Source organism: Salmo salar, chromosome 09, assembly GCF_965601325.2.
Source record: "Salmo salar chromosome 09, fSalSal1, whole genome shotgun sequence".
Taxonomy (NCBI): domain Eukaryota; kingdom Metazoa; phylum Chordata; class Actinopteri; order Salmoniformes; family Salmonidae; genus Salmo; species Salmo salar.
The window spans coordinates 80,120,147-80,143,359 of record NC_138299.1 but is presented as its reverse complement, the minus strand read 5'-3'; the positions used below and the strand labels follow the sequence as shown (position 1 = coordinate 80,143,359).

The following is a 23,213-nucleotide window of genomic DNA, read 5'->3' as shown; positions in this document are numbered from 1 at the left end:
CTGAAACATCACAAGATTAGCCTGTTGAATCACACATGAATCTTGGCAAGCCTTCATGGTGATGATACATAGAAAAGCTACTTTTCACTTCCTACACAGTCTTCTTACCTCTCTTGGGTATGTGGGATGTGACCGTCCCACCTGTGGGACACACTATTCAACAGCCAGTGAAATAGCAGGGCGCCAAATTCAAAACGACAAAAATCTCATAATTCAGATTTGTCAAACATAGAACTATTATATCCCATTTTAAAGATAAGATTCTCGTTAATCCAACCACATTGTCTGATTTCAAAAAGGCTTTACGGAGAAAGCATAGCATTAGATTATGTTAGCACATCACCTTGACAAGAAAAACCACACAGCCATTTTCCAAGCAAGGAGAGGCGTCACAAAAAACAGAAATCCAGCTACAATTAAGCACTAACCTTTGATGATCTTCATCAGATGGCACTCATAGGACTTCATGTTACACAATACATGTATGTTTTGCTCGATAAAGTTAATATTTATATGCAAACACCCCATTTTACATTGGCCCGTAATGTTTAGAAATGTTTTTCCTTCAAAAACTTCCGGTGAATGAGCACATCAATTTATAGAAATACTCACCATAAACGTTGATAAAATAGTAAACTGTTATTCAAAGAATTATAGATAAACATCTCCTTAATGCAACCGCTGTGACAGATTTCAAAAAAGCTTCACGGGGAAAGCACACTTTGCAATAATCTGAGTACGGTGCACAGAAAACAACATCAGGTAATACAGATACCCACCATTTTGGAGTCATCTACAATCATAAATAGCATTATAAATATTCACTTACCTTTGATGATCTTCATCAGAATGCACTCCCAGGAAACCCAGGTCCACAATAAATGTTGTTTTGTTCGATAAATTCCATCATTTATGTCCAAATACCTCCTTTTTGTTAGCGCGTTCAGTAAGCTACTCCAAATGTAGGAAGCACACCGAAAATTTCATGACGAAAAGCCAAAAAAGGTTTTATTTACTTTAGGGCCTTTTTAACATAAATATTCAATAATATTCCAACCGGACGATTCCAATGTCTTAAAAAAATGTAATGGAACACAGCTACCTCTCACGTGAATGCGCGCCACTGAAGTCATATTATTTTCTGAGTCACCAACTTCCCGGCCTTCTCATTCGCTCTCTGTTAACTGTAGAAGCCTGAAACAACGTTCTAAGGACTGTTGACATCTAGTGGAAGCCTTAGGAAGAGCAAAATGAACCATTTACATTACATTTACATTACATTACATTACATTACATTTAAGTCATTTAGCAGACGCTCTTATCCAGAGCGACTTACAAATTGGTGCATTCACCTTATGATATCCAGTGGAACAACCACTTTACAATAGTGCATCTAAATCTTTTAAGGGGGGGGGGGGGGGGGTTAGAAGGATTACTTTATCCTATCCTAGGTATTCCTTAAAGAGGTGGGGTTTCAGGTGTCTCCGGAAGGTGGTGATTGACTCCGCTGTCCTGGCGTCGTGAGGGAGCTTGTTCCACCATTGGGGTGCCAGAGCAGCGAACAGTTTTGACTGGGCTGAGCGGGAACTGTGCTTCCTCAGAGGTAGGGGGGCCAGCAGGCCAGAGGTGGATGAACGCAGTGCCCTTGTTTGGGTGTAGGGCCTGATCAGAGCCTGAAGGTATGGCGGTGCCGTTCCCCTCACAGCTCCGTAGGCAATCACCATGGTCTTGTAGCGGATGCGAGCTTCAACTGGAAGCCAGTGGAGAGAGCGGAGGAGCGGGGTGACGTGAGAGAACTTGGGAAGGTTGAACACCAAACGGGCTGCGGCGTTCTGGATGAGTTGTAGGGGTTTAATGGCACAGGCAGGGAGCCCAGGCAACAGCGAGTTGCAGTAATCCAGACGGGAGATGACAAGTGCCTGGATTAGGACCTGCGTCGCTTCCTGTGTGAGGCAGGGTCGTACTCTGCGAATGTTGTAGAGCATGAACCTACAGGATCGGGTCACCGCCTTGATGTTAGTGGAGAATGACAGGGTGTTGTCCAGGATCACGCCAAGGTTCTTAGCACTCTGGGAGGAGGACACAATGGAGTTGTCAACCGTGATGGCGAGATCATGGAACGGGCAGTCCTTCCCCGGGAGGAAGAGCAGCTCCGTCTTGCCGAGGTTCAGCTTGAGGTGGTGATCCGTCATCCACACTGATATGTCTGCCAGACATGCAGAGATGCGATTCGCCACCTGGTTATCAGAAGGGGGAAAGGAGAAGATTAATTGTGTGTCGTCTGCATAGCAATGATAGGAGAGACCATGTGAGGATATGACAGAGCCAAGTGACTTGGTGTATAGCGAGAATAGGAGAGGGCCTAGAACAGAGCCCTGAACCCTAAGTCACTGTATACTGTAAAGGCAATCCCTTGAAAAAACTACAAGCCTCAGATTTCCCACTTCCTGGTTGGATTTTTCTCAGGTTTTTGCCTGCCATATGAGTTCTGTTATACTCACAGACATAATTCAAACAGTTTTAGAAACTTCAGAGTGTTCTCTATCCAAATCTACTAATAATATCAGTTTTGTTATACTCACAGGAATTATGTTAACCTCTATGGGCTAGGTGGGACGCTAGCGTGCCACACGTGGTGCACTCCATCAACAGCAGGTGCATTTCAAGAGCGGCAAATTTGAATCCAAATAAATGTCAAAATTCAAATTTTTAAAAAATACAACTATTTTACACCATTTGAAAGATAAACATCTCCTTAATCTAACCACGTTTTACGATTTCAAAAAGGTTTTACGGCGAAAGCATAAATTTAGAGTATGTTAGGACAGTACATTTACAAGAGTTGTGTGTAATGTTTTGTCAAGTCAAAGACAGGGTCACCAAAACCATAAAACCAGCTAAAATGATGCACTAACCTTTTACAATCTCCATCAGATGACACTCCTAGGACATTATGTTAGACAATGCATGCATTTTTAGTTCTATCAAGTTCATATTTATATCCAAAAACAGCGTTTTACTATGGCATTGATGTTGAGGAAATCGTTTCCCTCCAATAACCGGCAGTCAAGTCAGCGTCACAAATTAAATAATTAAAATTAGAAAACATTGGTAAAATATTATATTGTCATTTAAAGAATTATAGATTTACATCTCTTGAACGCAATCAACTTGCCAGATTTAAAAATAACCTTACTGGGAAATCACACTTTGCAATAATCTGAGCACTGCGCCCAGAAAAATACGCGTTGCGATACAGACTAGACGTCATGTTGGGGAGATCTAAAATCGAAAATACTATGTAAATAATCCATTACCTTTGATTCTCTTCATCAGATGTCACTTCCAGGTATCACAGGTCCATAACGAATGTAGTTTTGTTCAAAAAAGCTCATCATTTATGTCCAAAAATCTCTGTCTTGTTAGCACATGATCTAAGCCAGCCGGACTTCTCGTCATGAACGAGGGGAAAAAATATATTTACGTTCGTTCAAACATGTCAAACGTTGTATAGCATAAATCATTAGGGCCTTTTTTAACCAGAACATGAATAATATTCAAGGTGGACGAATGCATACTCTTTTATAACGTATTGGAACGAGGGTACCCAACATGAACTCGCGCGCCAGGTGTCTAATGGGACATCATCGTTCCATGGCTCTTGTTCGGTCAGATCTCCCTCCAGAAGACTCAAAACACTTTGTAAAGGCTGGTGGCATCTAGTGGAAGCAATAGGAAGTGCCAAAATATTCCTCAGCCCCTGTGTTTTTCAATGGGATAGGTTTAAAGTCAATACAACACATCAGGTATCCACTTCCTGTCAGAAAATGTCTCAGGGTTTTGCCTGCCAAATGAGTTCTGTTATACTCACAGACACCATTCAAACAGTTTTAGAAACTTTAGAGTGTTTTCTATCCATATATAATAAGTATATGCATATTCTAGTTACTGGGTAGGATTAGTAACCAGATTAAATTGGGTACATTTTTTTTATCCAGACGTGCAAATGCTGCCCCCTAGCCCTAACAGGTTAACAGTTTTGGAAATTTTCGAGTGTTTTCTATCCAATACTACCAATTATATGCATATCCTACCTTCTGGGCCCGAGTACCATGCAGTTTAATTTGGGCACGCTTTTCATCCAGAATTCCGAATGCTGCCCCCTACCCTAGTGAAGTTAAACCTAATCCCATATCTCACATATAATGGCCCCGGAGGAGATGGCTGCCGTTTTACAGGCTCCTAACCAATTGTGCTATTGTGTGTGTTTTTGTGCATTCTTTGTAACTTATTTTGTACATAGTATTTCTGCCACCATCTCTTATGACCGATATGAGATTACTCAACTCGCACTGGACGAAGATATTTTCTTTAACGAGTCAGACGCAAGGATGTACTTCAGACAACGGGCAAGGACAAAATCCCTGTCATTCGCATGAAGAAGAGACAGAGATATCAGGGACGTAGGCCGGGGTGGGTAATCCGCCTCTACCATCAGTCTACCATTGGGTTTTCCATGCATCGGCAAGATAGAACAGCTGCCTCTGGTAAGACAAGAGGTGGCGGTCTGTGTCTATTTGTCAATAACAGCTGGTGCACAAAATCGAATAATAAGCAAGTGGTAGAGAATCTCATGATAAGCTGTAGACCACACCGAAGTTTTTATCTATATTTTTCACAGCTGTCTATTTACCACCACAAACTGATGCTGGCACTAAGCTGAATAAGGCCATAAGCAAACAAGAAAATGCTCATCCAGAGGCGGCTTTAATGCAAGGAAACTTAAATGAGTTTTACCTCATTTCTACCAGCATGTTACATGTGCAACCAGAGGGGGAAAAAAACTATAGACCACCGTTAGGCCATGCGTACAAAAGCTCTCCCTCGTCCTCCATTTGGCAAATCTGACCATAACTCAATCCTCCTGATTCCAGCTTGGAAGCAAAAACTAAAGCAGGAAGTACCAGTGACTTGCTCAATAGGGAAGTGGTCAGATGACGCAGATGCTAAGCTACAGGACTGTTTTGCTAGCACAGACTAGAATATGTTCCAGGATTCTTCCCATGACATTGAGGAGTACACCACATCAATCACTGGCTTCATCAATAAGTGCATCGAGGACGTCATCCCCACAGTGACCATACGAACATACCAAACCAGAAGCCATGGATTACAGACAACATTTGCACTGAGCTAAAGGGTAGAGCTGCCGCTTTCAAGGAGCGGGACTCTAACCTGGACGCTCATAAGAAATCCCGCTATGCTGGCCTCAGACAAACCATCAAACAGGCAAATCGTCAATACACGACCAAGATTTAATCCTACCTCACCGGCTCCGAAGTTCGTCGGCTGTGGCAGGGCTTGCAAACTATTATGGACTACAAAGGGAAGCATAGCCGTGAGCTGCCCAATGACACAAGCCTACCAGATTAGCTAAATTACTTCTATGTGCGCATTGACGCAAGCAACACTGAAGCATGCATGAGAGCACCAGCTGTTCTAGATGACTGTGTGATCACGCTCTCCATAGCCAATGTGAGTAAGACCTTTGAACAGGTCAATCTTCACAAGGCCGCAGGGCCAGACGGATTAACAAGATGTCTACTCCGAGCATGCACTGACCAACTGGAAAGTGTCTTCACTGACATTTTCAACCTGTCCCTGACCGAGTCAACCAAACCACCATAGGCCCTGTGCCCATGAACACCAAAGTAACTTGCCTAAATGACTACCAACCCATAACACTCACATCTGTAGCCATGAAGTGCTTTGAAAGGCTGGTCATGGCTCACATCAACACCATTATCCCAGAAACCGTAGACCCATTCCAATTTGCATACTGCCCCATTATATCCACAGATGACGCAATCTCAATTGCACTCCACACTGCCCTTTCCCACCTGGACAAAAGGAGCACCTATGTGAGAATGCTATTTATTGACTACAGCTCAGTGTTCAACACCATAACGCCCTCAAAGCTCATCACTAAACTAAGGACCCTGGGACTAAACACTTCCCTCTGCAACTGGATCCTGGACTTCCTGATGGGCCGCCCCACAGGTGGTGCATGTTCGGTCCTCTTCTTTACTCCCTGTTCACTCATGACTGCATGGCCAAGCACGACTCCAACACCATCATTAAGTTTGCCAATAACACAACAGTGGTAGGCCTGATGACTGACAACAATCAGACAGCCTATAGGGAGGAGGTCAGAGACCTGGCAGTGTGATGCCAGGATAACAACCTCTCCCTCAATGTGATCAAGACAAAGGAGATGATTGTTGACTCCAGGAAAGGAAGGGCCGAGCACACCACATTTTAATCGACGGGCTGTAGTGGAGCAGGTTGAGAGCTTCAAGTTCCTTGGTGTCCACATCACCGACAAACTATCATGGCCCAAACACACCAAGACAGTTGTGAAGAGGGCACGACAACGCCTATTTCCCCTATGTAGATTGAAAAGATTTGGCATGGGTCCTCAGATACTCAAAAAGTTCTACAGCTGCACCATCAAGAGCATCCTGACTGGTTGCATCACTGCCTGGTATGCAACTGCTCGGCCTCCGACTGCAAGGCACTGCAGAGGGTGGGTGGTGCGTACGGCCCAGTTCATCACTGAGGCCAAGCTTCCTGCCATCAAGGACTTCTATACCAGGCAGTGTCAGAGGAAGGCCCTAAAAATTGCCTAAGACTCCAACCACCTGTCAAACGGTGGGTGTAGCTGGTGCATGGAAGTCAGGCGCAAGAGAGCAGAGATGAGTGGACAAAGCACTTTACTGAGGCAATATTTAGTACAGAATGCAACCGCATCACAAAAACAAATGCCCAAAGAACAAGTGAGGCAGCACAAAGTACAACAACCAAGTACAAAGTACCGGCTGCCACAAAGCACGGGTACAAAACAAAACCCGGCGCAAACCAGCCGGAAGCGTGCCAACCGTGACAATAAACAATACCCCACACAGGCATGGAGGGAACAGAGGGCTAAATACACATAGTAATTAAGAGGAGATGTAAACCAGGTGTTTAGGAAAACAAGACATAACAAATGGAAAATTAAAGGTGGAGCAGCGATGGCTAGAAGACCGGTGACGTCGACCGCCGAACGCCGCCTGAACAAGGAGAGGGACCGACTTCGGCGGAAGTCGTGACACCACCCTAGTTATAGACTGTTCTCTCTGCTAACACACGGCAAGCAGTCAGGAGCGCCAAGTCTAGATCCAAACGGCTTCTTAACAGCTTCTACCCCCAAGCCATTAGACTACTGAACAGCTAATCAAATGGCTACCTGGACTATTTGCATTTCACTGTGAGGTCTACACCTGTTGTATTCGGCACATGTGACAAATACATTTGATTTGATTTGATTAAACAGTCCAATCTACATGAACGTAGGTTTGATCAAATTGGAAGGGAAATGGATTGAACTTTATTTACAATCTGTCTTCTGCGAATTAAGGTGATTTTGTTGTGTGCAGAAGAGAGACTGCTACCTGTAGGTTTTGATTTGAAAGCTTCAGCATAATGTTGCTGTCTCTTGGCATGATCATTTTCCACAACATGCGATTAAGTTGTGATGTCACGCCTCTCATCGAGAAGGGGGTAGCTGCATCCCAATATGGCAAGCGGAGTATTGGCGAGTGGGTGTGTCTAAAGGAAAGGAGATCGCTCAACTACAGGTTAGACGGTTTTGATTGAACTGTGTGTTTTCTTCCGTTCCGTACCGCGAGTTTGGACTTCTGTTTTAAAGCGACAGGATAAGTCAGTCATACTTCATTGTTAGTTTTACACAAATAATTATACATTTTCAGTTATAAAACTGACGATTGTTTATTTTTTATTACAGTACTGATGAAGGGGTGTACTGTTGCTTCATGCGTTGTATGCGTGTGTTTACTGTCACCCTTATTTTGACTATTATGTAGTAGTGCTTGGCAAGCAGGAGCGAAAGGCACTGTAGCACAGCCCAATCAGCCTTGAGGGCAACAAATCTGCCCAATTAGTTGATTCACTTCCATACAGCCACTCCTTTTGATACAACCACTCGCCCATACTCCGGTCACCATATTGGGCTGCAGCTACCCATACTTGGAGAGAGGAAGGGTTGTCATGGTAACCTTCCTCATTGGCCCCTTCACTTCTTCCGCCTCCTTTTTATCCCACCATCCCCACCTCCCCACATCTTCTATTTCTCTTTCGCTCCACACAGGAAAACAAAACCGTATTAGCCTCCCACACAAAGAGGCTGGACACCTCTGCAGATGAACATTGAAGTGAAGTGGACATTGCTGGTAAGAACAGAGACAGAGGATGATAGTGAAATTGAGGGTGTTTGTGCTTTTACTCTGTCCACCGAGAAAAGTGAACCCCCTGCTAGAGGAGAGGGATGGCAGGGTGCTTCACCTACTGCAGAGATTCGTATCTGCTTCTAGACTTAGGGCTCTTCTCACTGTAAAACAGAATCCGCATTGAAATGTAAAGGTAATTTCATATGCAGTGTTTACCTTGAATGCGGTCTCTGCTAAAGCTGGAACATTGCCTTACAATTTCCATCATGCTGTAAAGCTGAATTTCCGCGAAACAGATTGAATAGAGCCCCTAGTCTACATTAAGTGAGCAGTACAGTAGCATTATTTTCCAGAGTGTTCCTGTTGCTGATTGTGAATTGTGTTAGAGCTCTTCCTAAAATGGATGGCATTGATATTTGCTCATTGTCGTTGTCTGTTGTAAACCAATAAAGAGGTAGTCGGGAAGAGTGTGGTTCATCTGAAGTGCAGACTGTCTAACTGTTGAGATGTGTGAAGCCACGAATGCATGTAGAATTACAAACACTCTCTCCTTCAGGGACAGTGGCTGCATTATCATTGACACTGCAACTCTGACAGCCAAGACAGCAAACCAACCCGTCAGCCATGACAGCGGCCCCATACCTTACCTCCAGCGACCCTCTGTCAGCTGCCATGACTTCTAATCGCGTCTTGACCCTGGTCATGCCCGTGACCCCGACCCCTTACCCCTGGATGGAGGAGGAGCACATCCAGGTACACACCATCCTGATTGTCATCATCTTCTGCGTGGTCTGCTTCCTGCTCCTGGTGGCCTTCTTCTACGCTTTCTGCATCCGCTGCACACTGAAGCCGTCCCCCAAAGACTCCCGGCCTGCCCACAGCTGTAGTCTGGAGCGTGAGGATGCCAGCTTCTGCCGCAGCTCCTCCGACTGCCAGTCGGTTGGGAACGTGGTCTGAATGGAGAAGAGTACATGAGAGAACTAGAGAGGAAGGCTGAGAGGAGAGGAAGTCAAAGAGGAGAGGAAGTCTGAGAAGAGAGGAGGACTGAGAGGAGAGGAAGGCTGAGAGGAGAGGAAGGCTGAGAAGAGAGGAATTCTGAGAGGAGAGGAAGGCTGAGAAGAGAGGAAGGCTGAGAGGAGAGGAAGTCTGAGAAGAGAGGAAGTCTGAGAGAGGAGAGGAAGGCTGAGAGGAGTTTGATAGCTTCTATATTAATACATTTCTGAGATTATGCGACCCACCGTGCAACAGTGTTCAGGAAGTAGGAATGATCTGTTGGGGTGTGTCAAATAGGAGCAGTAGAATGTTACTCTACTGTGCATAACAGGACTCCCTGACATAAATAAATGAATGGATATACCATACAACTTTTATTGCCATTTTCTGTGAATCTGTCTGTGATGTGTTCTGTCTTCTATATGTCACTGTTTCATGAATAATATACTGTTCCTGTTTATTGACTCGTCTGTTTTTCACACTGCTGTGTGTTATGTGCATTCCCATTCCATGCATTATGACACTTTGTCCACTAAAGCACTGTCGTGTCTTTGGCATCATTAAACTGAAGACATATTTATCAAATAACTCTGTAATTATTATTACGCGATTAAACTGATTAATCATGTAACTGTTATTAACTAGAAGGTCGGGCCACCAAGGAAAATATTCAGATTACAAAGTTATAATTTTCCTAATATAACTTTCCAGATATCATAATATCTGATCTATGAGTCTTCTGATTTAATGACTAATAATTTTGCTCGTCAGTCTCATTCCAAACGTCGTAAATTGTTGGTTATCTGCATGAACCCAGTCTTCACTAAGTCATCCATACATCAATTGTCTTAAAATAATTTATTTACTAAACTAAGTCATTCACAGAAAGCATACAAAACAGTACGTATCGTGACCATACGAACATACCCAAACCAGAAGCCATGGATTACAGACAACATTTGCACTGAGCTAAAGGGTAGAGCTGCCGCTTTCAAGGAGCGGGACTCTAACCTGGACGCTCATAAGAAATCCCGCTATGCTGGCCTCAGACGTACCATCAAACAGGCAAATCGTCAATACACGACCAAGATTTAATCCTACCTCACCGGCTCCGACGTTCGTCGGCTGTGGCAGGGCTTGCAAACTATTATGGACTACAAAGGGAAGCATAGTCGTGAGCTGCCCAGTGACACAAGCCTACCAGATGAGCTAAATTACTTCTATGCGCGCATCGACGCTAGCAACACTGAAGCATGCATGAGAGCACCAGCTGTTCTAGATGACTGTGTGATCACGCTCTCCATAGCCAATGTGAGTAAGACCTTTAAACAGGTCAATCTTCACAAGGCCGCAGGGCCAGAAGGATTAACAAGATGTCTACTCCGAGCATGCACTGACCAACTGGAAAGTGTCTTCACTGACATTTTCAACCTGTCCCTGACCGAGTCAACCAAACCACCATAGGCCCTGTGCCCATGAACTCCAAAGTAACTTGCCTAAATGACTACCAACCCATAACACTCACGTCTGTAGCCATGAAGTGCTTTGAAAGGCTGGTCATGGCTCACATCAACACCATTATCCCAGAAACACTAGACCCACTCCAATTTGCATACCGCCGCATTATATCCACAGATGACGCAATCTCTATTGCACTCCACATTGCCCTTTCCCACCTGGACAAAAGGAACACCTATGTGAGAATGCTATTTATTGACTACAGCTCAGTGTTCAACACCATAACGCCCTCAAAGCTCATCACTAAACTAAGGACCCTGGGACTAAACACTTCCCTCTGCAACTGGATCCTGGACTTCCTGACGGGCCGCCCCACAGGTGGTGCATGTTCGGTCCTCTTCTTTACTCCCTGTTCACTCATGACTGCATGGCCAAGCACGACTCCAACACCATCATTAAGTTTGCCAATGACACAACAGTGGTAGGCCTGATGACTGACAACAATCAGACAGCCTATAGGGAGGAGGTCAGAGACCTGGCAGTGTGGTGCCAGGATAACAACCTCTCCCTCAATGTGATCAAGACAAAGGAGATGATTGTTGACTACAGGAAAAGGAGGGCCGAGCACACGACATTTTAATCGACGGGCTGTAGTGGAGCAGGTTGAGAGCTTCAAGTTCCTTGGTGTCCACATAACCTACAAACTATCATGGCCCAAACACACCAAGACAGTTGTGAAGAGGGCACGACAACGCCTATTCCCCCTATGTAGATTGAAAGGATTTGGTATGGGTCGTCAGATCCTCAAAAAGTTCTACAGCTGCACCATCAAGAGCATCCTGACTGGTTGCATCACTGCCTGGTATGGCAAATGCTCGGCCTCCGACTGCAAGGCATTACAGAGGGTGGGTGGTGCGTACGGCCCAGTTCATCACTGAGGCCAAGCTTCCTGCCATCAAGGACTTCTATACCAGGCGGTGTCAGAGGAAGGCCCTAAAAATTGCCTAAGACTCCAACCACCTGTCAAACGGTGGGTGTAACTGGTGCATGGAAGTCAGGCGCAAGAGAGCAGAGATGAGTGGACAAAGCACTTTACTGAGGCAATATTTAGAACAGAACGCAACCGCGTCACAAAAACAAATGCCCAAAGAACAACTGAGGCAGCACAAAGTACAACAACCAAGTACAAAGTACCGGCTGCCACAAAGCACGGGTACAAAACAAAACCCGGCGCAAACCAGCCGGAAACGTGCCAACCTTGACAATAAACAATACCCCACACAGACATGGAGGGAACAGAGGGCTAAATACACATAGTAATTAAGAGGAGATGTAAACCAGGTGTGCAGGAAAACAAGACATAACAAATGGAAAATTAAAGGTGGAGCAGCGATGGCTAGAAGACCGGTGACGTCGACCGCCGAACACCGCCTGAACAAGGAGAGGGACCGACTTCGGCGGAAGTCGTGACACCACTCTAGTTATAGACTGTTCTCTCTGCTACCACACGGCAAGCAGTCAGGAGCGCCAAGTCTAGATCCAAAAGGCTTCTTAACAGCTTCTACCCCCAAGCCATTAGACTCCTGAATCAAATCAAATCAAATCAAATTTATTTATATAGCCCTTCTTACATCAGCTGATATCTCAAAGTGCTTTACAGAAACCCAGCCTAAAACCCCAAACAGCAAGCAATGCAGGTGTAGAAGCACGGTGGCTAGGAAAAACTCCCTAGAAAGGCCAAAACCTAGGAAGAAACCTAGAGAGGAACCAGGCTATGAGGGGTGGCCAGTCTTCTTCTGGCTGTGCCGGGTGGAGATTATAACAGCACATGGCCTAGATGTTCAAATGTTCATAAATGACCAGCATGGTCAAATAATAATAATCATAGTAGTTGTCGAGGGTGCAACGAGTCAGTAACACAAGAGTAAGTGTCAGTTGGCTTTTTCATAGCCGATCTTTGAGAGTATCTCTACTGCTCCTGCTGTCTCTAGAGAGTTGAAAACAGCAGGTCTGGGACAGGTAGCACATCCGGTGAATAGGTCAGGGTTCCAGCAGGTCTGGGACAGCAGTCTGGGACAGGTAGCACAGCTAATCAAACAGCTAATCAAATGGCTACCTGGACTATTTGCATTTCACTGTAAGGTCTGTGCCGAATACACCTGTTGTATTCGGCACATGTGACAAAAACATTTGAGTTGATTTGATTGAACAGTCCAATCTACATGAACGTAGGTTTGATCAAATTGGAAGGGAAATGGATTGAACTTTATTTACAATCTGTCTTCTGCGAATTAAGGTGATTTTGTTGTGTGCAGAAGAGAGACTGCTACCTGTAGGTTTTGATTTGAAAGCTTCAGCATAATGTTGCTGTCTCTTGGCATGATCATTTTCCACAACATGCGAATAAGTTGTGATGTCACGCCTCTCATCGAGAAGGGGGTAGCTGCATCCCAATATGGCAAGCGGAGTATTGGCGAGTGGGTGTGTCTAAAGGAAAGGAGATCGCTCAACTACAGGTTGGACGGTTTTGATTGAACTGTGTGTTTTCTTCCGTTCCGTACCGCGAGTTTGGACTTCTGTTTTAAAGCGACAGGATAAGTCAGTCATACTTCATTGTTAGTTTTACACAAATAATTATACATTTTCAGTTATAAAACTGACGATTGTTTATTTTTTATTACAGTACTGATGAAGGGGTGTACTGTTGCTTCATGCGTTGTATGCGTGTGTTTACTGTCACCCTTATTTTGACTATTATGTAGTAGTGCTTGGCAAGCAGGAGCGAAAGGCACTGTAGCACAGCCCAATCAGCCTTGAGGGCAACAAATCTGCCCAATTAGTTGATTCACTTCCATACAGCCACTCCTTTTGATACAACCACTCGCCCATACTCCGGTCACCATATTGGGCTGCAGCTACCCATACTTGGAGAGAGGAAGGGTTGTCATGGTAACCTTCCTCATTGGCCCCTTCACTTCTTCCGCCTCCTTCTTTTTATCCCACCATCCCCACCTCCCCACATCTTCTATTTCTCTTTCGCTCCACACAGGAAAACAAAACCGTATTAGCCTCCCACACAAAGAGGCTGGACACCTCTGCAGATGAACATTGAAGTGAAGTGGACATTGCTGGTAAGAACAGAGACAGAGGATGATAGTGAAATTGAGGGTGTTTGTGCTTTTACTCTGTCCACCGAGAAAAGTGAACCCCCTGCTAGAGGAGAGGGATGGCAGGGTGCTTCACCTACTGCAGAGATTCGTATCTGCTTCTAGACTTAGGGCTCTTCTCACTGTAAAACAGAATCCGCATTGAAATGTAAAGGTAATTTCATATGCAGTGTTTACCTTGAATGCGGTCTCTGCTAAAGCGGGAACATTGCCTTACAATTTCCATCATGCTGTAAAGCTGAATTTCCGCGAAACAGATTGAATAGAGCCCCTAGTCTACATTAAGTGAGCAGTACAGTAGCATTATTTTCCAGAGTGTTCCTGTTGCTGATTGTGAATTGTGTTAGAGCGCTTCCTAAAATGGATGGCATTGATATTTGCTCATTGTCGTTGTCTGTTGTAAACCAATAAAGAGGTAGTCGGGAAGAGTGTGGTTCATCTGAAGTGCAGACTGTCTAACTGTTGAGATGTGTGAAGCCACGAATGCATGTAGAATTACAAACACTCTCTCCTTCAGGGACAGTGGCTGCATTATCATTGACACTGCAACTCTGACAGCCAAGACAGCAAACCAACCCGTCAGCCATGACAGCGGCCCCATACCTTACCTCCAGCGACCCTCTGTCAGCTGCCATGACTTCTAATCGCGTCTTGACCCTGGTCATGCCCGTGACCCCGACCCCTTACCCCTGGATGGAGGAGGAGCACATCCAGGTACACACCATCCTGATTGTCATCATCTTCTGCGTGGTCTGCTTCCTGCTCCTGGTGGCCTTCTTCTACGCTTTCTGCATCCGCTGCACACTGAAGCTGTCCCCCAAAGACTCCCGGCCTGCCCACAGCTGTAGTCTGGAGCGTGAGGATGCCACCTTCTGCCGCAGCTCCTCTGACTGCCAGTCGGTTGGGAACGTGGTCTGAATGGAGAAGAGTACATGAGAGATCTAGAGAGGAAGGCTGATAGGAGAGGAAGTCTGAGAGGAGAGGAAGGCTGAGAGGAGAGGAAGTCTGAGAGGAGAGGAAGTCTGAGAAGAGAGGAAGACTGAGAGGAGAGGAAGTCTGAGAGGAGAGGAAGTCTGAGAAGAGAGGAAGACTGAGAGGAGAGGAAGGCCTGAGAGGAGAGGAAGGCTGAGAGGAGAGGAAGTCTGAGAGGAGAGGAAGTCTGAGAAGAGAGGAAGGCTGAGAGGAGAGGAAGTCTGAGAAGAGAGGAAGGCTGATAGGAGAGGAAGGCTGAGAAGAGAGGAAGGCTGAGAGGAGAGGAAGTCTGAGAAGAGAGGAAGGCTGAGAGGAGAGGAAGTCTGAGAAGAGAGGAAGGCTGATAGGAGAGGAAGGCTGAGAAGAGAGGAAGGCTGAGAGGAGATGAAGGCTGAGAAGAGAGGAAGGCTGAGAAGAGAGGAAGGCTGAGATGAGAAGAAGTCTTAGAGAGGAGAGGAAGGCTGAGAGAGGTTTGATAGCTTCTATATTAATACATTTCTGAGATTATGCGGCCCACCGTGCAACAGTGTTCAGGAAGTAGGAATGATCTGTTGGGGTGTGTCATGGAGGAGCAGTAGAATGTTACACTACTGTGCATAACAGGACTCCCTGACATAAATAAATGAATGGATATACCATACAACTTTTATTGCCCTTTTCTGTGAATCTGTCTGTGATGTGTTCTGTCTTATATATGTCACTGTTTCATGAATAATATACTGTTCCTGTTTATTGACTCGTCTGTTTTTCACACTGCTGTGTGTTATGTGCGTTCCCATTCCATGCATTAGACACTTTGTCCACTAAAGCACACACACACAAACACACACAGAGACAGACACAGAGATGCACATAGACAGATACACACACACACACACACACACACACACACACACACACACACACACACACACACACACACACACACACACACACACACACACACACACACACACACACACACACACACACAGTCACACATACACACACACACAGATACTAATACAAACACACAGATACACAAACACAGATACATAAACACGCACACAGATACACACACAAATACACAAACACACACTCAGTGTTCTGTATGCTCGACCTTATTGACTTGCCTGTATGCAGTCTCTTCTTGTGTGTGACTGTATTTTAACCCATTTCAGTATGTGTATGTCAATGAAAACAAGCTCCATTAGACTCTCTCCAGCTATGCCGTCACCTTGTTTTATTTCCACACAGTGTTGACATGTTGTTCTGATCAGTAAGTGCAGTAGGCGATGTCGTTCTGTTCTGTAGGCGATGTTGTTCTATGTTGTCTGTCAGTGTTGTGCTGTTCAGTTAGTGCAGTAGGCTATGTTGTTCTGTTCAGTTTTCTTATTTTTTATTTGTGTTTTCTTAACCCTCATTTCACCAGGTAAGTTGACTGAGAACACATTCTCATTTACAGCAACGACCTGTGGAATAGTTACAGGGGAGAGGAGGGGGGATAAATGAGCCAATTGTAAGCTAAGGATGATTAGGTGATTAGTGCAGTAGACTTGTTGTTTTATGTTTTTCTGTTCGGTTAGTGCAGTAGACTTGTTGTTTTATGTTTTTCTGTTCGGTTAGTGCAGTAGACTTGTTGTTTTATGTTTTTCTGTTCGGTTAGTGCAGTAGACTTGTTGTTTTGTGTTTTTCTGTACAGTTAGTGCAGTAGACTTGTTGTTTTATGTTTTTCTGTACAGTTAGTGCAGTAGACTTGTTGTTTTATGTTTTTCTGTACAGTTAGTGCAGTAGACTTGTTGTTTTATGTTTTTCTGTTCGGTTAGTGCAGTAGACTTGTTGTTTTGTGTTTTTCTGTACAGTTAGTGCAGTAGACTTGTTGTTTTATGTTTTTCTGTTCGGTTAGTGCAGTAGACTTGTTGTTTTGTGTTTTTCTGTTCGGTTAGTGCAATAGACTTGTTGTTTTGTGTTTTTCTGTACAGTTAGTGCAGTAGACTTGTTGTTTTATGTTTTTCTGTTCGGTTAGTGCAGTAGACTTGTTGTTTTGTGTTTTTCTGTACAGTTAGTGCAGTAGACTTGTTGTTTTGTGTTTTTCTGTACAGTTAGTGCAGTAGACTTGTTGTTTTATGTTTTTCTGTTCGGTTAGTGCAGTAGACTTGTTGTTTTGTGTTTTTCTGTACAGTTAGTGCAGTAGACTTGTTGTTTTGTGTTTTTCTGTACAGTTAGTGCAGTAGACTTGTTGTTTTATCTTTTTCTGTTCGGTTAGTGCAGTAGACTTGTTGTTTTGTGTTTTTCTGTACAGTTAGTGCAGTAGACTTGTTGTTTTATGTTTTTCTGTTCGGTTAGTGCAGTAGACTTGTTGTTTTATGTTTTTCTGTACAGTTAGTGCAGTAGACTTGTTGTTTTGTGTTTTTCTGTACAGTTAGTGCAGTAGACTTGTTGTTTTATGTTTTTCTGTTCGGTTAGTGCAGTAGACTTGTTGTTTTATGTTTTTCTGTTCGGTTAGTGCAGTAGACTTGTTGTTTTGTTTTTTTCTGTTCGGTTAGTGCAGTAGACTTGTTGTTTTATGTTTTTCTGTACAGTTAGTGCAGTAGACTTGTTGTTTTACAGTTTTCTGTTCAGTTAGTGCAGTAGACTATGCTGTCGTCACGCCCTGACCTTAGAGAGACGTTTTATTTCTCTATTTGGTTAGGTCAGGCTGTGATGTGGGGTGGGCATTCTATGTTGTCTATTTCTTTGTTTTTGGCCGAGTATGGTTCCTAATCAGAGGCAGCTGACTATCAATGTCTCTGATTGGGAATCATACTTAGGCAGCCTTTTTCCACCTGTGTTTTGTGGTTAGTTGTTTTCTGTTTTGTATTTTGTACCTGATAGAACTGAACTGTGCGCTTTCGTTTAATTTTTGGTAGTTTTGTTTTAGTGTTTTTTGGTGAAAACAAACATCATGAACATTTTCCACGCTGCGCTTTGGTCTCATTCTAATGACAGCCGTTACAGTTGTTTTATGTTTTTTCTGTTCAGTTAGTGCAGTAGGCTATGTTGTTTTATAGTTTTCTGTTCAGTTAGTGCAGTAGGCTATGCGTGAGAAAGTAGTTTCAGTCACGTAGCAGGAGCTAACATTGAAAGGCAGAATACGGTTAGAGTTCCAAATGAACTAGCTACTGTGCATTCGGAAAGTATTCAGACCCCTTTACTTTTTCCACATTTTGTTACGTAACAGCCTTATTCTTAAACGGATTAAATTAAATGTTCTTCCTCAAATTCTTTCCTCAAATTAAATGTTCTTCCTCAATCATGATTAAGAGGGACGGCCGAGGGCATTCGTATTGTGCCGCTAGAGGTGAAATTCTATATTCTATATTCTATATAATTATAGCCAAACCGCTATATAAAAGCCAGACAAGTATCAAAAGTAAAAGTATAAATAATTTCAAATTCCTTATATTAAACAAACCAGATGGCACCATGTTCTTGTTTTTTTTTTAATTTACAGATAGCCAGGGGCACACTCCAACATTCAGACATAATTTACAAATGAAGCATGTGTGTTTAGTGAGTCCACCAGATCAGAGGCAGTAGGGATGACCAGGGATGTTCGGTTGATAAGTGCGTGAATTGGACTATTTTCCTGTCCTGCAAAGCATTCAAAATGTAACGAGTACTTTTGGGTGTCAAGGAAAATGTATGACGTAAAAAGTATAATATTTTCTTAAGGAATGTAGTGAAGTAAAATTTAAAGTAGTCAAAAAATATAAATAGTAAAATAAAGTACAGATACCCAAAAAACTACTTAAGTAGTGCTTTAAAGTATTTTTATTTAAGTATTTTACACCACTGCAGTCAGCCACTGATTCCTTCCAAACAACTCATTGTTGAATTTGCGATTTCCAACTTGTTGTGTAATGTTTTGTCCAATGGCCGATGAACACCAATACATTTTATCTATAATTTTTCTTCATAATTTCTCTTCATAGGACAAGGAATGAAAAGGATTTGCCAGTACATTGTTGACTTGATTCATGATGATGACTGCTAGCTTGCTAGCTAAGATTTTGAAAGTATGATATTGACATGGTCAGTCTGTCACATTTGTCGTCATGAATGGACCAAGGAGCAGCAGGTATGTGGATGCTCTTGTTTTTAATTTAAAAAAAGGAGTAAAGTATCCACTGGACAAAACAATAAAGACGACAGCAACAGTCTTGCAGGCACATACAACACAGTGCAAGGACAACTACCCACAATCCCAAAGAAAAACACACCCTTCTATATAGGACTCCCAAACAAAGGCAACTCAACACACCTGCCTTCAATTGGGAGTCCAATCCCCAACACAAACCCTTAACATACAAAAAACCTGCCACATCCTGACCAAAACTGATACAATACCTCCCTCTGCTGGTCAGGACGTGACACAGTCCAATCAAAGCTACAGTAGATATAACGTGATTTGACGTAATTTTATCTGTGGCCAATGACCTTGAGCATTCTTGGACGGGCACTTCTAATGCAACTCTATGGCAGCACCCAAGGGGCTTGAATTTTCAAGCTCTCCCTGTAGATTCTGCAGTGACGTAGTGTCCCCATGAGTGACAGAATGCTGAGCCAATCACGGTGCAACTAGAGAACATTACCAACCCCTATGCTCCGTATTTTTCGCTGGCTGCCCCTCCACCACAGAAAGCACTGAGCTTGGCTGAAACACCTGCATTTCGGAGCTGCCTTACTCAAGAAAACAAAAAATAGACCATGTTTATATGTGGCTTTATTAACGCAATTATTTATTTGTTTTGACATTGTTTGAAAACTGATATGTGACACGTATGAATGCCAAAAAAAACAGGCAACAACAAAAACCTGCCCCCACCTATCTTGAATGACGGGTCGCCACTGGCCTGGACTACTTTAATCATACATAGATTACCATGACATGGACACATTGGACAAATAAGGCACAAAATCGCTCTGCAATAAAACAATGTCAAAGCCTTCATAATTTTGAAACAAATATATACAAGCATTTTTTTAAAGTTATTACAGTTTAACTATCATCATTATCAGCCACAGCTTCAGCCTTCGCCCTAAGTGGCTAGAGGCTATCATTAGGCCTATATTGCCATGGTGACCAAGGGTTCAGGACATGGAGCACATGGCGCTCTTCTCTGAGCAGTAGGAACGGAGCCGTCTGGAGATGCCATGATGGAGTCAAACTCTGAAGAGTCCAGCTCAATGTGACTGCTCAATGTGACTGTCCTGTAGACCTGTAGACCTGTAGACCGGTGGAGAGGAGCCTGATCGTGAGACTGGGAGAAAGGGAGAAAAGAGAGGGGGAGAGAAAGAAAGGGCAAGAGGAAGGAGGACAGAAGGCAAGAGGGGTGTGAGAGGATATAGGGGAGAAAGAGAAGAAAATAACAAAACATGGAGATGAAATGTGTCAGAGTAAAACCTGAACTCTATCCTTAAGTACAAGTGAACTCTGTAGGTAATAATGCAGTAGTGACCTCCTCCTTCTCACCTTGCTCACAGACATCTCCTCAGCACAACATTCCTCCAGATCTCCATCTTGATACGGTGGGAACGGAAGGACTTCACATCATCCTCATCTTCCCTTGCCACTGACGGTGATACCTGGAGCAAGGAGAGAGGGATAGATTGATCATATGAAAAGAAAGATCCTCAAGGTTTAGCAAGACATTGAGGTAACAGTTAAGCTAAGCTATGAGCAGTCAAGGCACAAAGCTCATTCCATAAGATTTTTTATATAGGCTGAGAGTGGAAATACTATTATATTGACTATCTGTAATGAGCGGTTGTCCATTTATTTTACCTTTATTTAACCAGAAAAAGCCCATTGAGACCCAGAGTCTCTTTTTCAAGGGAGACCTGTCCAAGAAGGCAGCAACAATCAATACATTACAGAATTAAAACATACAACAATACAACAACATGATCCAGCCTAAAAAAATAATTTACACTCCTCTGTAACAGTCTCCCATCAATATTTTAAATTCATTCAGTGGCACTAACATATCTAGATGAAGCATGGATTGTAGATTATTCCATGCGTCTGGTGTACAAGAAGAGAAGGCAGTTGTCACGACTTCCTCCGAAGTCGGTCCCTCTCCTTGTTCAGGCGAAGTTCGGCGGTTGACGTCACCGGTCTTCTAGCCATCGCCGATCCACCTTTCATTTTCCATTTGTTTTGTCTTGTCTTCCCACACACCTGGTTCCAATTCCATCAATTACATGTTGTGTATTTAACCCTCTGTTCCCCCCATGTCCTTGTCCGGTATTGTTTGTTGTAAGTGTTTGTGCACGTTATGTCTGGTGTGCATAGGGTTTTGTACCCATTTATTGCTTGTTCTGTTTTCCGGTGTTTTTTATTATTAAACTGCGCCGTTTGGAAACACAGTTTTGCTCTCCTGCGTCTGACTTATCTGCCGCCAGTACGCACCCCTTACAGCAGTCTTGTCTAATACTGTGAATGTCCTGGGGACATCAGATCCTCCTCTCCACCCTCTCCGAGTTGGGCATCTCCGGCGCGGCCCACGCTTGGATTGCGTCCTACCTGACAGGTCGCTCCTACCAGGTGGCGTGGCGAGAATCTGTCTCCGCACCACGTGCTCTCACCACTGGTGTCCCCCAGGGCTCTGTTCTAGGCCCTCTCCTATTCTCGCTATACACCAAGTCACTTGGCTCTGTCATATCCTCACATGGTCTCTCCTATCATTGCTATGCAGACGACACACAATTAATCTTCTCCTTTCCCCCTTCTGATAACCAGGTGGCGAATCGCATCTCTGCATGTCTGGCAGACATATCAGTGTGGATGACGGATCACCACCTCAAGCTGAACCTCGGCAAGACGGAGCTGCTCTTCCTCCCGGGGAAGGACTACCCGTTCCATGATCTCGCCATCACGGTTGACAACTCCATTGTGTCCTCCTCCCAGAGTGCTAAGAACCTTGGCGTGACCCTGGACAACACCCTGTCGTTCTCTACTAACATCAAGGAGGTGACCCGATTCTGTAGGTTCATGCTCTACAACATTCGCAGAGTACGACCCTGCCTCACACAGGAAGCGGCGCAGGTCCTAATCCAGGCACTTGTCATCTCCCGTCTGGATTACTGCAACTCGCTGTTGGCTGGGCTCCCTGCCTGTGCCATTAAACCCCTACAACTCATCCAGAACGCCGCAGCCCATCTGGTGTTCAACCTTCCCAAGTTCTCTCACGTCACCCCGCTCCTCCGCTCTCTCCACTGGCTTCCTGTTGAAGCTCGCATCCGCTACAAGACCATGGTGCTTGCCTACGGAGCTGTGAGGGGAACGGCACCTCCGTACCTTCAGGCTCTGATCAGGCCCTACACCCAAACAAGGGCACTGCGTTCATCCACCTCTGGCCTGCTCGCCTCCCTACCTCTGAGGAAGCACAGTTCCCGCTCAGCCCAGTCAAAACTGTTCGCTGCTCTGGCACCCCAATGGTGGAACAAGCTCCCTCACGACGCCAGGACAGCGGAGTCAATCACCACCTTCCGGAGACACCTGAAACCCCACCTCTTTAAGGAATACCTAGGATAGGATAAAGTAATCCTTCTAACCCCCCCCCCCCCCTTAAAAGATTTAGATGCACTATTGTAAAGTGGTTGTTCCACTGGATATCATAAGGTGAATCCACCAATTTGTAAGTCGCTCTGGATAAGAGCGTCTGCTAAATTACTTAAATGTAATGTAAATGTAAGTAGCAACCACCTAGCAGACCGGGTATGGTAACTTCTGGTGGTGAAGGATACCATGTTTCATTTGAATTGTTCACAACATAACTGTTCCTTTTTTCAACCAAATTAAACCATATCTGCCCTCAAGCCAGCCAATCAGATGTGCTGGCGGCAACTCTTTCCTTAGAGCACGGTTAATGTTCTTTACTGATTGGCTTGCTGGTGATTTACTGATTGCCTTGCTGGTGGTATGGGTCTCAAACTGGGGACAGGCAGCCTGGGCACCCCCATCCTTATCCCTCTTCCTGTTCAGCCAGAACGTCTCAATCTCTACAACCCTGGGGGGAGGGAGGGATTTCAGTTAAAATTTCAATTAAGAAAGAGGATGACAAATCACACAAATACAGGCACAGCTCATATACACAGGTCATATACACAGCTCATATACACACAGGATGCAGAAGCACGCATACAAACACACAGGGGGGTTTCTCAATATGAGTACTCCCGTGCTCCACACTCTCATGATCCGAGTGTGTTCTCCGACCACGTTCTCTTGAGTACGTTCTTAGGAGGACAAGAGGGTGGAGAATGTATAAAATAATACATTTGAGAAGCACTCGCACTCCCCCTGCTGTAT

General features: G+C 44.3%; 2 protein-coding genes across 2 annotated transcripts; both read left to right on the top strand.

Annotated features, from left to right (window-relative positions):
• Positions 1-8,166: 8,166 nt before the first annotated feature.
• LOC145857975 (uncharacterized) lies at positions 8,167-9,743 on the top strand. The gene is made up of 2 exons (XM_082955574.1): positions 8,167-8,291; positions 8,845-9,743. The coding sequence occupies exon 2, from the start codon at positions 8,913-8,915 to the stop codon at positions 9,243-9,245; it is 333 nt and encodes a 110-aa protein (XP_082811700.1). The 5' UTR covers positions 8,167-8,291; positions 8,845-8,912; the 3' UTR covers positions 9,246-9,743.
• A 3,981-nt stretch (positions 9,744-13,724) lies between these two features.
• LOC145857974 (uncharacterized) lies at positions 13,725-15,608 on the top strand. Its single transcript, XM_082955573.1, has 2 exons — positions 13,725-13,870; positions 14,424-15,608. The coding sequence occupies exon 2, from the start codon at positions 14,492-14,494 to the stop codon at positions 14,822-14,824; it is 333 nt and encodes a 110-aa protein (XP_082811699.1). The 5' UTR covers positions 13,725-13,870; positions 14,424-14,491; the 3' UTR covers positions 14,825-15,608.
• Positions 15,609-23,213: the final 7,605 nt, after the last annotated feature.